The sequence below is a fragment of the Syngnathus typhle genome, linkage group LG12, assembly GCF_033458585.1.
Source record: "Syngnathus typhle isolate RoL2023-S1 ecotype Sweden linkage group LG12, RoL_Styp_1.0, whole genome shotgun sequence".
NCBI lineage: Eukaryota > Metazoa > Chordata > Actinopteri > Syngnathiformes > Syngnathidae > Syngnathus > Syngnathus typhle.
The window spans coordinates 5633317-5648530 of NC_083749.1; the positions used below are offsets into that span (position 1 = coordinate 5633317).

The 15214-nt window shown below is 40.7% G+C and overlaps 1 protein-coding gene across 7 annotated transcripts in view; it reads right to left on the reverse strand.

Annotated features, from left to right (window-relative positions):
• Positions 1 to 15214, reverse strand: part of strbp (spermatid perinuclear RNA binding protein) — a 38308-nt gene that overhangs the window by 15544 nt on the left and 7550 nt on the right. For 4 of the 7 annotated variants that reach the window (XM_061293343.1, XM_061293344.1, XM_061293339.1 and 1 more), the window contains exons 2-3: positions 11223 to 11288; positions 3379 to 3521 (exon numbers count right to left, since the gene is read on the reverse strand). In XM_061293343.1, coding sequence (XP_061149327.1) covers positions 3379 to 3381 — 3 coding nt within the window. In that variant the 5' untranslated portion in view covers positions 3382 to 3521; positions 11223 to 11288. Of the gene's footprint in view, positions 1 to 3378; positions 3522 to 11222; positions 11289 to 11590; positions 11771 to 13949; positions 14089 to 15214 lie in introns of those variants that run through there. The other 3 variants (XM_061293340.1, XM_061293341.1, XM_061293342.1) reach the window with 3 other exon arrangements.

Here is a 15214-nt window from a genome sequence, read left to right on the forward strand (position 1 = left end):
CATGCATGTGCACCTCCTCAGAAGTGTTTAACAAACCAACAGCCACAAATTTAATGAGCTGCCTCTAATGGGATCTTCGGTGGCAATAAAGTACTTTGTGAGCTCGTGTCCGTGTCTGCTTGACCGTGGGGGGGTGGGGGGTTTGGTGTACCCAGCTGCTCCCATCGCCATGTAAATTAGAGTTGTTATGAGGGCTCCCAGACAGGACGACGAGAGAGGCGGTACCATCACAAGGAGCTACGCGAAGGGGTTTTAGTGGAAAGGTCGGATGTCAAGGTAACATTAAAAACAAGCAATTTAATCAAGTCCTATGTGATGAAGCACCGGCGAGCGCCCTCGTGACCTCTTCGCATACACAGCTAGTAAAAAGATTTTGTATGGTGTCGGTAAAGCTCATCCACGCAAGGATACGACCGGAGATGACCGTCCTTGAACCCGCCTTCATTAGCGCACCAGGCCACGCAATATGCTCGCCTTGTTTGAAGAGTGTATTACGACATCCGTAGTGACAACCGGGCCAAATGCGAGCATTTTCTCTCAGCAAGCACCTCATATTGACTTTCTCTAAGAAATCATTCTGAGCGATTTTTTTTTTCTCCCCCAACAACAACAATCAATGCAGCCAGCCAACAATCAGATATTAAACCTGATCAATTTTTCTTTGTTTGTTCCACTCAAGCAAATTCTGAAATACTCCTAAACATTGTTGTACAAGCTACCGATTAAATAACCTTTTAATTATAATGAAATTAAATCAAAATTGAATAAAATTAAATAAAATGGAATAAAATTAAATAAAATGATCAAGTTATTCATCTATTATTCATTCAATTACTATTATTTATTATTATTAAATTCATTACATTTAATTGAAATTTGGTTGCTAACAGTCCTGATTTTTTTTCTTCTAAAAGTTATTGCTATAATGAAGGGAAGCTTCATCCTGCAATTAATTAGTGAATTAAGTACATTAGAGATGGATAACACATTTTGTAAGAGGCTCGTCGGAAAAATTGGTGCCCCCTTGTTACTACATGCGTGTGCACATACAGTTGACAGCTGTGTGCCAACCACCAACACGTGACGCATTTGTTTATTGACGCGCACGTTGACATGCTGTTATAGCACAGTGCTATTAGACTGCTCACACTTCACAATCACCCACCATTTCACTTAACCCCCGAGGCTCACTGGCTTGTCAGACAGTGTTACACAATTTTCAACACAACAGACAAAAGTGCAATAAGTTCTTCTCAACGAGATATGTATGAACGAGGAAAATCACCATAACTGTTCATGTTAAAAAGTGGCCTATGCAGTTAAAAGTTTGTTGAACTCCAAATGACTTCATTCAATTTACGTTATCTTCAAAGGAAAAATGTCAGAAAATTCAAACAACTTGGAAGACAAAAAAAATGGATGAAACTGCCACATAACGCAGACGATACATTTTCTTTAGCCTCATTTGCATGAGGTTTATTATTATTTCATTTATTAATAAAATATTTACTTGTATTTACTGATTTATTTTCTTTTATTAGAAGAACATTTTTAGTGACCAAGAGTCAATTGATTAGAATTTCTGTCTGTTGTGCAGAATATGTTACGCAAATCAGCCATCATATTAAGACCACTTGTGTTTGAGTGTGTGTTTATAGCTCGACAAGATTTCTCATCCGCACTCACCTTTAATAAGTCATGTGGCTCGAGTGCATGTTGAGTGCTCACGTAAGAGGCTACGGTGAGCAAATATTGAAAGCCGAGGCAGACGGACGGAACGAAGGAACGCTGACGGCAGTGAGTAAAAAGGAGACGCCGCAAAATGTTCATGTGAAAAAAAAACAAAAAGCTTTTTGTGACGAGGTTGACAGGTCATGCAAAACAAGGATTTCAGTTCAAATGGCCTCATCAAACCACGGAGCCAAGAAAACAACAATTTTGCCGCTTCTTTGTTGCATTCAGCAGCCGAGGGGAGATTGCATTAACAATTCATTCTGTGCACTCTCCGCCAGCCGCTTTTATTGCGCGTTCTTTTTCAGCGTTAGCGCACGTGCGCTGTCACACACATCAAAAATAAGGTTGCCATAACTGACAATGGGAACTTTGTGTCCCTGCTGTGTTTTAGATGAAAATAGGACACCTGGACTAATTTGAGAGATTAACAACAACAGATCGATTCCATCTCACCATCTGTAAAATCTTTCCGAGCTTATTTTTGGAACGCTTTTACCGCACAAGCTTAAAGTCAACCAGCATATTTGCACAAAGGATATGTTTTTTTTTTTTTTTATAAACGTCTATGCACTGACGAGTGAGGCGAGAATTAAAAGATTTACTCCTAAATTAAAACAAAAGCACCACTAAAAGCGGATGAGAGGTCTACTTTAGTAGATGGACTAACAGTCACTGTCGGCGCTTGGGAAGGGGGGGCTGCGGGGCACTGCCCCACCCCCCTTTCTTTATATGTTGGGACCTCCAGGCCAGAAAATGGACTTTTGGCTATTTTCCGATGTTTCCGGGAATGTTTTTCAACATTTCCGCCTGTCCCCTGTAGGAACATCTATTGATTCTTCACCGTTTTCTGAAGATTTTTTATTTATATTTGTACTATTTTTGTTGTTATCATTTTGTGGACCCCCTTGAGTTATTCCTTGAATGGCTCCCACAATCCCCGCAAGTGCATATAGGTGCAACGGAACTTCACCAAAAAAGGCTGTTACATGTGATCGGACAATATTGTCGTTGTTTTTACAAATGGTGAAGCAGCATGTGGATCATTAGCCGAAATTTGATAAAAAACACTAAAATGTTCAAACATTTGTGTTAAAACTAATTGTGAATGTCAAGACTAATGCAGGCCTGCATGTTCATTAAAAATAAAATCGACCTGCAAAGTCATTAAGGAAGATGCTTCATGTATCATGTGGTTGTAGGTGCCGACAACCTCGCCAAGGTCACGCGTATCATTTACCGCATCACCATAACTCAGGACTAATCACGTCGCTTGGTTTGCATGCGGCACACACGCACACACGCGTGTGTGTGTGTGTCTCATTACCCTTGGTAATTTACGACCTCAAACATGTGGCCATGTTCTGCAAAGTCCAACCTCAGCACCTTGGCTTGGTATGTCTATACATATCTCTCAATCATACTCTCCTTGACCCCTCCCCCTTTCACCTCGAAGCACTGCACCCGAAAACCGCTCTCCCGCCATTTTTTTTTCTCCTTTTAATAATTCATCTTCCGCTCTGCTCGGCCTTAGGGAAAAGCTCCCGCCGTCACGGGCCGAGACCATTAATCAATCCCTTGTTTCTCTCCCTCTCACAATCCCACGTCCATTTTTGCTCACATCTTCTGCGGCAGAGTGTGCATTACCATGCCTATAGGAGGAGTGGTCGCCAGCTTCCTTGGGGGGGGGTTGCGGTGCAGAGGCAAGGTTACTGGTCAGGATGCCGCCGTCACAACGCTCCTCATGTGCTCCTCCGTCACTGCAGCCACCGCCCGATGAGAAGATGCCCCTGAGGGATGACAAGTTATTTCGTCAATTGGAGAATATTCATCTGTACCGTTAAAAATATACACGCGTGATATAAGGGCCCTTTTCATGTTTCATGTGCTGGCACTGGCAAGGAGCGTATGTTACAAACATGTTTTTGTTCTCGGTGAGTGGCTCACACTTAAGCTTGACTCATCCCTCTCAAAGTTATGCAACAGCTACTCTCTTATAGATGTGGGGGGGGAAATATTGATATGTATTGTTACCTTATACTGTACAGTATCGTGATACCAGTATCAAAAAATATTTTATAAATGTAAAACATGGCACAATCTAATAGGTGTGGGCAAAGATATTGATTTCACATTTATTGCATTGTTACCTTACACTGTACGGTATCACAATACCAGTATAAAAAATGATATTTTAAATAGAAAACATGGCACAATCTAATAGGTGAGGTTAAAAAAAGAGAGTGATATCACAATTATTGCATTTTTACCTTACCCTGTGCGATATCACGATACCAATATCAAAAATATTTGAAATGTTCAAATAGCTCCTGTATTTTGGAATAAATCATCTTGTAGTGACCACACTTATGTTATAGTAAATTCATACTAGCATTAAATATTGATATAGTTGCAATACAATATAAAGTATACAACTATACATCACTATACCAGTATTAACACGTGCCCAAACGTTCTCGTATGTAAAACGTCGTTGGGATCGTCACACAAGTAAATGAGTGCGCTCTCAAGGTTTGACAGCGAACAGCAGTCGCCCGATTATGCAGGTGAGACAAAAGGGAGCGTTGAAACCAAATGGCTTCATCAACAAAAGCTTTCACTGCTTCAGCGGCTGCTTTGTAAGAGAAGACAAAAGACAAATTACAAGACTGACTCGCATCCCCATGAAAATGATCATTATGCATTTTATTTGGAACCACTGTCAGCATAATTACTATATCGATTTTTCGCTGCAAAAATAAAAAGGAGATTTTTTTTTCCCCATTTTCCACACGGTAAATGAGCGAATGGGACTAATGATTATTACCGTGGGGACGCATAGAGCAGCTAAACAAGAAAGAAGGGCAGATTCCATAATGAACACGGACGGGAGAAAGGAAGCGTTTTAAGGGAGGCCAATTGGAAAAAGGGTGCAGAGGGGAACCATAAACAAGAGTGCCTGGTTCCTTATTTTCTCGCCAGCAGCAATCGCCCTCCATGCTTCGAGCCACTGGCCTGCAACACTGACAATTAGCTCCTTGACATACCTGGCAGCGACACTCTGTGCACTTGCGATTTGCCTGTTACACTGACACGAGGGGGGGAACCTCTCGTCCATCATGGCTTGGCCTACAAATGTCCCCACGTGATTTGAGTGCAGGTTACGTAAACAACGGGCCTTAAGGACAAGGAGGAGGAGCCTAATTTCACCATTGCAGCCAAACAAGGTTTGACGTGAGAGTGAAGCACGCAAGGACAAAAACTATTTGAGGAATCTTAAAATTTGACCACCATAAACCTTTTTTGTTGAAAGGTTGGACAAAAACACACCTTGGTAGCAAAACCTGCTCGTATTGTAAACAGAAAAATAAAATAAAAATGAAAGTGGCTTGCTATAATGGGATATCTAGGTCTGGATAAAAAATAGAAAAATAAAATTACTATTGGTATCAATACTTGGTATTGGTAACTGGTATCGGTTAGAAAAACGGATATGGAACATCCCTGGTATAATCCATCAAAAATGTGTTGAAAAATGAAGAATAAAAGGCTGAATATTTGCCAAAACACCATATAAAAAAAAACAAAATGCACTGTTGCCCACTGGGCCTGGCACCATTGGGAGGGGGACCATGTTCCAACAAGCAAGGGTTAAAGTTTTTTCCGCACAATCATCTTCTCGCCACTCTCCTTCCACTTTTTTTTTCACACATCATTAGTGTGTGTTTGTGTATGTTGTTTTTTTCTCAAGAGAAGGAGAAAACTGGGAGAAGTCCTCGGTCATTAACCCCGGTGACGGAAATTGGACGTACACACAGATGCACAGAAAAACCCATTTTTTCCAAGCGTCAACGTCGTCACCATCACTTCAGTTTGCTTGGAATTTATTTCTGAAGGCGAGTAAGTCGCCTGTCGTGTCCTCCCTATCAGTTGGTCATTAAATCCGGTTTTCCCTACAGGGATGAAGGGAATCAGGCGGGGGATAACGGAAGTGATTTAAAGATGACGGATAGATAGTGTGGGAGAATTGCTGATATGGCTCTGAACGGCAATTTACACCTTTCTCTTGTGATAACCATCAAAAGGGATGAAGAGACAGAGAGGAGGGAAGCCGCAGTGTGTGTTAATTAATGGCAACGGAACTGCTTTTGAGAATTGATTTGGACTATTACAAGATCTCTGTTTATCTGATTTGGAGGAGGTAAATAAATGGTAAAGTTGGATTATTACTGGCTGGTTTCAAGATATCCAGCAAAAAAAATAAAAAATGTCCTCCCTATTGTTAGAAATAGAAATGAGGGAGAAAAACTCCCCAGAAAATACCCAAAAGTCTGGCCTGGACCTGGAGAATTAAATTCCGGGGAGGAACAGTGCCCTCGCGGCCCCCCTCTAGCTCCGGCAGTGCCAGGTTTACTGGCATTGTGACATTTGCATCTGGATAAATATGCAAAAGTGTGCGATAATGAGTCGGACAAACACACAAATAATGAAAGTCGGGAGCAGGTGGCGTGCTCGACAAACTCAATTGATGCAGGAGCCCGTTTTCCAGTTGCTCCTGTCTTACCGCGTGTGAAAATAATGAAACGGAAAATGTGTTTGCTCAGCTTTGCTGGGTGAGGGTGAGACAGGAGGACAGACAGCTGCTCTACTACCTGAGAGCTTATTTTGAGGCTTTTTGCCATTAACATCCATCACAGTCCATCCGACCATTCTACTCTACTCCAAGCGAAGCAGACTCATTTCTTGCATGATCCCTAAATGCCGACATATGAAAGCCATCCTTTTAGAGTAGGGCTACTAAAATTGGGATAGGAGTAAAAAGGTTCTGCACTACTTCAGCACCTGCAAGCAGGCAAAATATTTGTGACTTATGCTTAAAGAGGTTTGAAGACAGGTTTTCCCTGAAGTGGACCTCCCATACTAGTAATTGATGACCCCTGCCTGAGACATAATGGATATTTCATGATTACACACAATTTTTTTTTTTTTAAATGTGGGTCCAACTGCAGGCAAACAAAATCAATAAGGGCACATTAGTGGCCACTGTGGATATTTGAGGAATAACACTGTCACCGTGCATATGTTTTATTTATTTTAGCATTCGTCCACTGTAACTCACTCTTGACTGGGTCCAGCCGCAGGCCAACAGAGGTCAGTTCGATATTGATGAGTCGGCAAAAATAAATAAATGCTGATGGCGCTTTCGGGGAAGGGAGATAACATTGACAGAGGAGTGTAACTCTGTCCTCTTGATTATTGAAATGGAGATGGCGTGCATGCAGATATCCTGCTGAGAGTGGATCATAACAGTCAGGGTGATCGGCCACATTAGCTGAATAACAAAAAGGGTCTCTTCAAGTGTACCTATATAGTCGTGCGGTTGCACACATGCGCATTGCAGGGGCTCCTGCTGTGTTGATTTCAGCAGGACCAGATGGCATTTTCTGAGCTGCCAAGGCTGTCCATATAAATATATATAGCAAGTGTGTTTACTTGCATTCATGTTAGTCATAAAACAAATTATTGTGGACTGGAAAACATTGTTGGAACAGTAGACAAGGTTACTGAGTGCCATAATATTATATCCAAGTTCTGGTTCTCTGATCCATTGACACTTAGTAGCTTAATCCTGCTTGAAAGGCTTTTCAGTGCTAAGCTCGCGTTAGCCAAAACAACACAAAGCTGTCCACAGCCCCACAACCCTGCCTTTGCATGTTTCACTGTCTTTTTTTTTTATTATTAAGCAAAGACCCTCAAATGATTAAGGAGGCCCACAAGCTGAGGTGTGTAAACACAAACATCTTCACTCCTCACATTTTTACCGCTTCAGTCTAAATCAAATGTAAATAATAATAATTATAAATATAGATATAAAAAATAAATACAAAGACAAAAATAGAGTTTCATCCAATTTCTATGGCACCAAACCTCATTCAAGCCACAAGAGAGCTGGAGGCTTTCCCATTTGGCAAGAAGACAGGGTACACACTGGTCTGGTTGCCAGCCAATCACACGACACTTAAAAGAGGCATTCACGCTCACATTGACACCTACGGGCAGTTGAAGGTCTTTAAATGACAGGCATGTTTTTGGTACGCGAGAGGCAGGCTGGAGAAGCCGGAGAAAGCTCATGTGCGTAAATCGGAGAAGTGACAAGCAGATGTGTTAACCACACACCTGCTTTGTGTGGAAAAGATTTACATTAAAATACAAGTAAAATATCACAATACTACAATAACCAATAAAGCCCAAAAAGTATTCATCTAATTTCTCTACCTCTTAAATATGTACTGCATTTTTTTTGTCCATCAAGAGATTAAAAAAAAAAGCGTGTTTGGGAAAATAAAGAATTATTCATCTAATTTTTCTACCTCTCAATTATATACTGCATTTTTTTTGTCCATTAAGAGATTTAAAAAAATGTATGTTTGAGGGAAAAATAGAATACAATTTAGGAAAAACATGGTGCGTATACGTTATGATTACAAAGCCCTGCTAGTGGAAATAAAAAGTAAAAGCACGACAGTGAGGGTTGTCCAGATGTGAACTAATTCCCTAATGGGGGTTTTACTCCACAACACTCAAAAGCAGGCTGGCGAGCACACATCCACGTCACTGTAAGGTATCCCGGTGTTCCGTTCTCATGAATAAAAGCGGCGGTGTGTGGCGGCAGATGAGCAGATAATAAAAGAAAAAGGTGCTTTTAGTCGATTGTAGAAATTGACTTTTTTTTAAATCACTCTTATTTTGTATTTTCCACTGTTGGTTATTGAGAAGCTAATTTGAGAAAAATCCATCAAAATCATTTATTGGGTTGATTATTTGACTATTTATTATTGGGAACAGGGGCATGTGTATACTCAAGCTAGTTTTTTTTTTTTTTTTTGTCCCCCAGCAAGTGAGGCTCAATTTAAGGTAGTGTGTTCCACGAAGCCATTTCATTAAAGACTTCCTGTCTTGCTCTTTGACTCTGGGGAAAAGATGGGACTGAGCACCAGACAGGAAGACTGATTGTGGTTTTCGTGGGGTGCGCTGAATGTATTTAAAGTCTAGCCTGACAACACTGTGTGAATATTATTCATGTTTATTCTTCCAAAGGTCAAATTAGCACAATCTTTGGTCACGAGTAGAACCAAACAATCAGGTAAAATAAAAAAAATGAATTAATACAAAATCAGCCTCCTTCCTAAAAGAGCTATATTTGGCAGGAAAATAGCACTTATGATCCTCGAGTGTGGCGTTGTGGGACAAAGGAAGCATCAAATTGCAAATGCGCACGGGACAATGAAGGGAAAAGGCAGTCAGTAAGCGAGTCAGCTTCATTCAACTTTTCCCCTTGGGATTGGTCACCATGGCTACGGAAGCGTTTTTTTTTCTGTTCAGCTGAGCACAGCACAATGAGAGAGGGCGCTGAGATACTGTCATACATATCAGCATATTAATAAGACAGCGACCTGAAATCGGCCATTTAAAATAAATATTTATCTGTGACTTCAGACAGAAATGCTTTGTGACTTCTAATGGAAAGCGACGAGAACAAACGGTGCAGAGCGACTTTATCGTCTCGTCTTACAACACAATAAGGCTTCATCTATATTTTAAAAGCTATGGAAAACGCGGACAATAGGCAGAGAATAGTGAATGCCCGACTTAATGGGCAAATGGGGGGCTTTGGAGCGGCGGCGCTTTTCCGTGTTAACAAGCCGGGCCTTCGGCACCTGCGTCTTCGGTGGCGACTAAGCTGACTCAATCCGACTCTTAATGGCAGCAGTATCACGTCGTGGTGAGAGAAACCAAAAATACTGCACAAAAATGCAACACTCAGATCACTACAAATGTGCGTTGCAAGAAGTTTTGCTAGTTTAGATTGACATGGCAGCACTTGGAGACTGGGATCCAAAAACAAAAAAAATATTCTGAAAATTATTTTCCACTACTGGAAGCAGTGAGTCAAGAAACATTTTAAAATGACACGATGAGACTTCAGGGAATAAATAAATGTGATTTAATGGAACTAATATTTGATTTGTCACCAGTAAATAAACTGCAATAGAAACTGTTAACGCAACTTGACATGTGCTGCTGTTTTGGTTAGCAACAAAGTCCAAGTAGGATGACTGTTTGATGTCTGTGTGTGTCTATTAGGGAGGATGAACATTATTTGAGGAGAGAGGCTAATTACAGGGCAAGCACTTATTTGGGAGGAGGCAACACTTAGCCATTAATCGAGACACGGTGTCGGATTTCAAGACAATCTGGCTCTATTTATTTTTAAAAGTGTGCAAAATATGCGAGTTCAAGTTTGGCATAGTGAACAGACGCAGGTTTTCCTAACAATGTTTGGAAGAAGTCAGGCAGACTTTAATGATCATGAATTATTTATAGAATTTTAAGGCGCGTGCGTATTTGTGTGTGTCGACGAAGGGATGCTCGCTTGCTCGCTGGCTGCTGCTCGCCGGCAAAGTCACAGCTTTTTTTCAAGGACACTGCGGCGAAGGGGAAAGAAAAGCCAGAGAAGAAATGACAAAGAAGTATCCACTCAAGTGGAGAGACAAAGTCATTTCGTGAAGACCAGGGACGAAAGAAGCAATCCAAGCATGGCGAGAAAAGAAAGAATCACACTTAGTGCAACTCCGTTTCCATGAAAGTGAAGCTTCACTTCCTTTCAGTGTGCTCTAATTGGCGTCCAAACCAAACTGAAGCGTACAGCTGAGTAAAAAAAATCCCAACTTAAAAGCAGCAGTCGCCGCCCACACATGAAACGCGGCGTCGTCTGGTTCACTACGAAGGAATCGGCTAAACCTCTGCAGTAATCAATTATTTACACATAAACACGCACGAGCAGACCAACAAACACCCCCACTGAGATGAGAGTGGGGAAGGTTGGCGGGTAAGTAGCTTGAAAGCTGCTTTCCATCTACCCAATGATCATTTGCAACGACTTAAAATGATTTACAAACACACCCAAGATGACTTTTGGAATAATAAATAACTATAAGAAAGTGATGGTTTAGTTATTTAGGAGGTGAGGTTTGGTTGGAAGCTCAAAGGAGGTTAGAGATCACAGAGGAGCAAGAAAATCTTTGTTGGGATCCAAATTTCACACTTAGGTAAAGACTTCATGTACTTGTGAGTGCGTGTGTGAAAACAGTGCTCGACTTCTGCCCAAGCTGTCAATTTGAAATTTGCAAATGATTCTCCATTAGCGGAACATTTAGCTCATCATTTTCCAGAATGATTCTGTGTTACATTTTTTTTGGATACTTGAACTTTGGATTGAAATCAAAAATACAAGCGCAAACACGCACGTTATCACTCAATCGGTGGGTCTTGGACTCAACAGGGGTGAGAGAGAAAAAAAAAAAATTCCACAACAGGGCAAGTCTTGTTTTCAGGATGTCTAGACTTTAGCAATGATGACACCCTGACAAATTCTTACAAAACATTGAAAACTTTAGAGACATGACAAAATGTTTGAAAGTCTTCCTCACCTCCAACTGTCCTCCACTCTTGTTTTTGGACCACTTTCCTTCTGGATTCAGGTCAGGTTTTGGTATCTATGGACAAAGAACAGATAATATTATGGATCACATATAATAGAGCTGTGCAGTTAATCGGAATTCAATTCCGATAATTGGCATAATCGTAAAAAAAAAGTGTTGTAAAATCCAATGCACCGAACAATACTTGAATTTAGATATGCTCATTTTTTTGTATTTTATCAATATCAAGTTTTTGAAATTTTGTTTGTCCCTATAATTAATTATAGTGTTACATTTATAAAGACAAGAAGTGTCATTTCATTAAGAGGACAGAAATTCTCACAATTAAAAAAATGTGCTAATGATAGAAGTCCCACCTCATTTCCATTCTCACCTTTCCTGTAAACTAATTACAGGGTAGAGAGGTCATCGTTATAAAAAAAAAAAAACGTTATAAACTTGATGAAATATTGCAGTATTTTCCATTTGATTAACCGATATTGCCAACTTGGTAGTAAACCTGACAAGTGCAAGGAACACACAAACATGCACAAACATGAAACTCACACAAATGAGTGTGTGTGTGCGGTGTGTCATTTCAAGTAGTCACATTTTGTTAAGAGCTGCATGTCTAACGTGGGTGCGTGTAGGTTGGGCAATTATTATTATGGCCAGTTCAACTGGTTTCCAGTCATCAGTTGTGTTTTTTTTTTTGCTCCAGTATAAACATCCTAGCTTAGCGTTCACTAAAAACACATTTGGCCAATTCATTTTCACACATTTTTAATAGTGTTTGTGTGTTTATTTGGAGTCAAAATGGATTCTATTTACACGGCGACAATTACTCGTTCAAATGCTTTTTGTGATTTAAAAAAAACAACAACAAGAGCGGGATGATTCATTTTGTCAAACTAATTGCATGCTAATGGCATAACTGCCAGAGGCAGAGGCATGTTTAAAAAGGGGAAGCTGTCAACAAAAGGCATGCTTGAGAAATTTTTTTGACATCTGGGAAACATCGGCTAGACACTTTGTTTTCTTTACAGCCACTTCCTTGTTCGCAAACAATCAATGACAAAAGAGGAGATTTTTTGTTGGAAAGGTCAAACATGTTCAATATTTAATAATATCACACCTGAGCCATTTCAAACCTTTTTATGTGGACTAGTCTACCCTTAACACACCTCAGACTAAAGTCCAACCTTATCAGCCACAGGATCTGGGATCACATGGATGAAAGCCAAGCAGTTTTTGCTGGGGAATGCTCCACAGGAACCCGTTTGCCTTCAGACTTGACTCTTATGTCTGCTATGCAAACAGTGCGTGTTGTGGTCATGGTCTCTTCCATCGCGAGTAGGTGTGAGATCTCGTAGTTAACATAGCGCCCATAATTCATCATTGTAAATTGAATGAGAGATTATATTGTCCTTTAGAATGAACGGAATAAACCATTTGAACCACTGTTAGGTTCACCCGGTGAAATACGAATCAAAATGCTAATCCTTCTTAATCTTTGTACAGAGTTAAGTGTAATTATGATGTGCTAGTGCCCTTATCCTCATTTCCATCATGCAAAATTTACATGCAACGCTAACTCCAATAAGCCGGTATTGAATTACAGATATCACACACACAGATGCATGGGGCTAATTTGTGGCTAATTCTGGGTGCAACTGCAGAAATGTTCATTATTGTATGTTATTATTATTATTTCTTTTTTAAATATATAAAAATGTACACAGATATGGCTACTTCCTGGTGCATCTACAGAAATATTATTATTATTTTAAAATATATAAAAATATAAATAGAGGTATATGGCTAATTCCTGGTGCCTCTACAGAAAGATTCACTGATGTACACTGTCCCTGTCAAATAAACTAAAAAAATAAAATAAAAAATAAAATATTTATTTTATAAATTTATTAATTGAGCAAAATTGCATTAAAAGAGGTTGTGGAAAAAAACTGAGGTGGGAGGGGCTTTTGGAAGACAAACATGGAAAGGTGCCGGTTGTGTTATTGCGATTCGCATTACTGCTGACCCATCAAAAAAAAAGGTGGCTCCACCAACTGTAGTGCAAGAGTGCCAAAAGTACCGCACATATCAGTTACCGACGAACCAACCTGCTGATGAGTGTCGAGACTCTAAAATCAGACATGGCTTTCACCGCCACACACAAATGAATCATTCATCAGTGAGCCCCAGTTGAGATTTGCCAATTACAAAGACATCACTGTTTCCAAGCTCCCTCGGTGTTAGCACCTGCAAAGTTGCCTCGTGTCAATATGAAATGAGGAAATCATGGCAAGGTCTCAACCCAGGCTTACCAGAACTGAACCCAGCCCGGTCATCTCCACTCATTCATGGTTGCCATAGCTACAAGGCTTCATTTTCGGAAGGGTGAGACTTTACTGTGTGTGTTGTGATGAGGTTAGGCGGGGGCTGCTCACACTTCCTGTCAAGCCTATATTCACACTTTGATTTGATGACTAAGACAGGACGATGACAGTTATCAGAGAGCTGAGACAAAATCAAGTGTCATTCCACACTGCATGTAAAGAGCAACAACCTGACGTTTTTCGATGGTGGGGGGTAATTTTTGGGCCATGCACTTAGTGACCTCTCCCTCGAAATATACGCACACACTATCGGGCAGATGACAAACAGGACAGAAACATTTAAGTCCCGCCACCTGCCCAGCAGCAGACAAATATAAACACAGTTTGTTCTTACGTTGCTATTTCTTAATCTCCCCGAATCGCTCAGCTTCTGCTTGCGTTCTTGCTCGCCGCAGTCAGGCTATCCGTCATCATTAGGAGGTGAATGGACGACCTGTCGACACCTGCAGCTACACTCTCTTCCCTTGAACTCTCTGGAGAGCAGAGGAGAAGGAAGGGGAAGGCTTCAAATTAGAGACTAAATTAAAAAATAGGCAGCCGTTATTTTTTTCGTCGTTGAAATTGAAATCACGACTGACAATATAGAAACCTATATATGGTTTCAATTGGTACAGCGCAAATAATGAGATGAGTGGTACTTGCGTACATAAAGATAAAATCAATTTTGACCGATTATTTTGGCTGATGTTCGGGGGGGCATAATCGGTCGACTGATTCGCCTAGCCGATTCCATTAAATCGATTTAATCGGCTCGCCGATTTAATCGTCCGCATCTTGTGATGTATAACGAAATTGCTCGAGTAGCTGGAAAAGCCATTAGCAAACAAGCATCTTGGCATCTTTTTTTAAAAATCTCTTATGATGCAGTCTACTCGACTGAAAAACGATTCGAGCGAATCGGCGCCATGAATAACAACATCTAATAATTGTCAGTCCAAATGACAACAAGTCAAGCAAATATCAATCAGCAGTCCCTTGGTCTGCTTTTACGCTCGCTTGAGCATTTGTAATCTACCTCATTTACCAAAATATTGAGCTATCAACGGAGGCAAGTAGCTGATGACTCTCCAACCAATGTCGGCTGGAAGCCAAGAGAGAGAAAGTTTAAAAGGAAGCGACTGGCTCCGATGGAAGATAAAGAGCAAAGAGAAAACAGCGAGACGGGAGGAGGACGTGCAGAGGACAAAGTATTGTCTCCTGTTAATATGTAAAAATAACTCTGCTGCTGCCTGCCGGAGAAGCTAACTGGGTCACACAATTCCCACAGAGGGAGGAAAACGCTATTGCATTGATTTTGTATCCGCCATCAACGTAAAACACGTCAACATGAGAAGCTGAGAGGCGGCGTGGAGCTATTAAGTCTTCGGGTTCAGGCAGTCCAAGTGCTTTATTATCCACCCATCTAATTCTCTGCTTTGTTTTCAGCGGAACAATACACAACAAACTGAAATGAAGCATACCCCAAACATGTCTTTTGAGAGGCTTCACCCGAATCAGAATTCACGTTTCATCTATATTTAGCCACGAGGCGTAATTAAATCCACGACTGTTTGATGTAAATGAAAACAAATCTGATCCGGTTGTGCGTCTGAGGAGTTG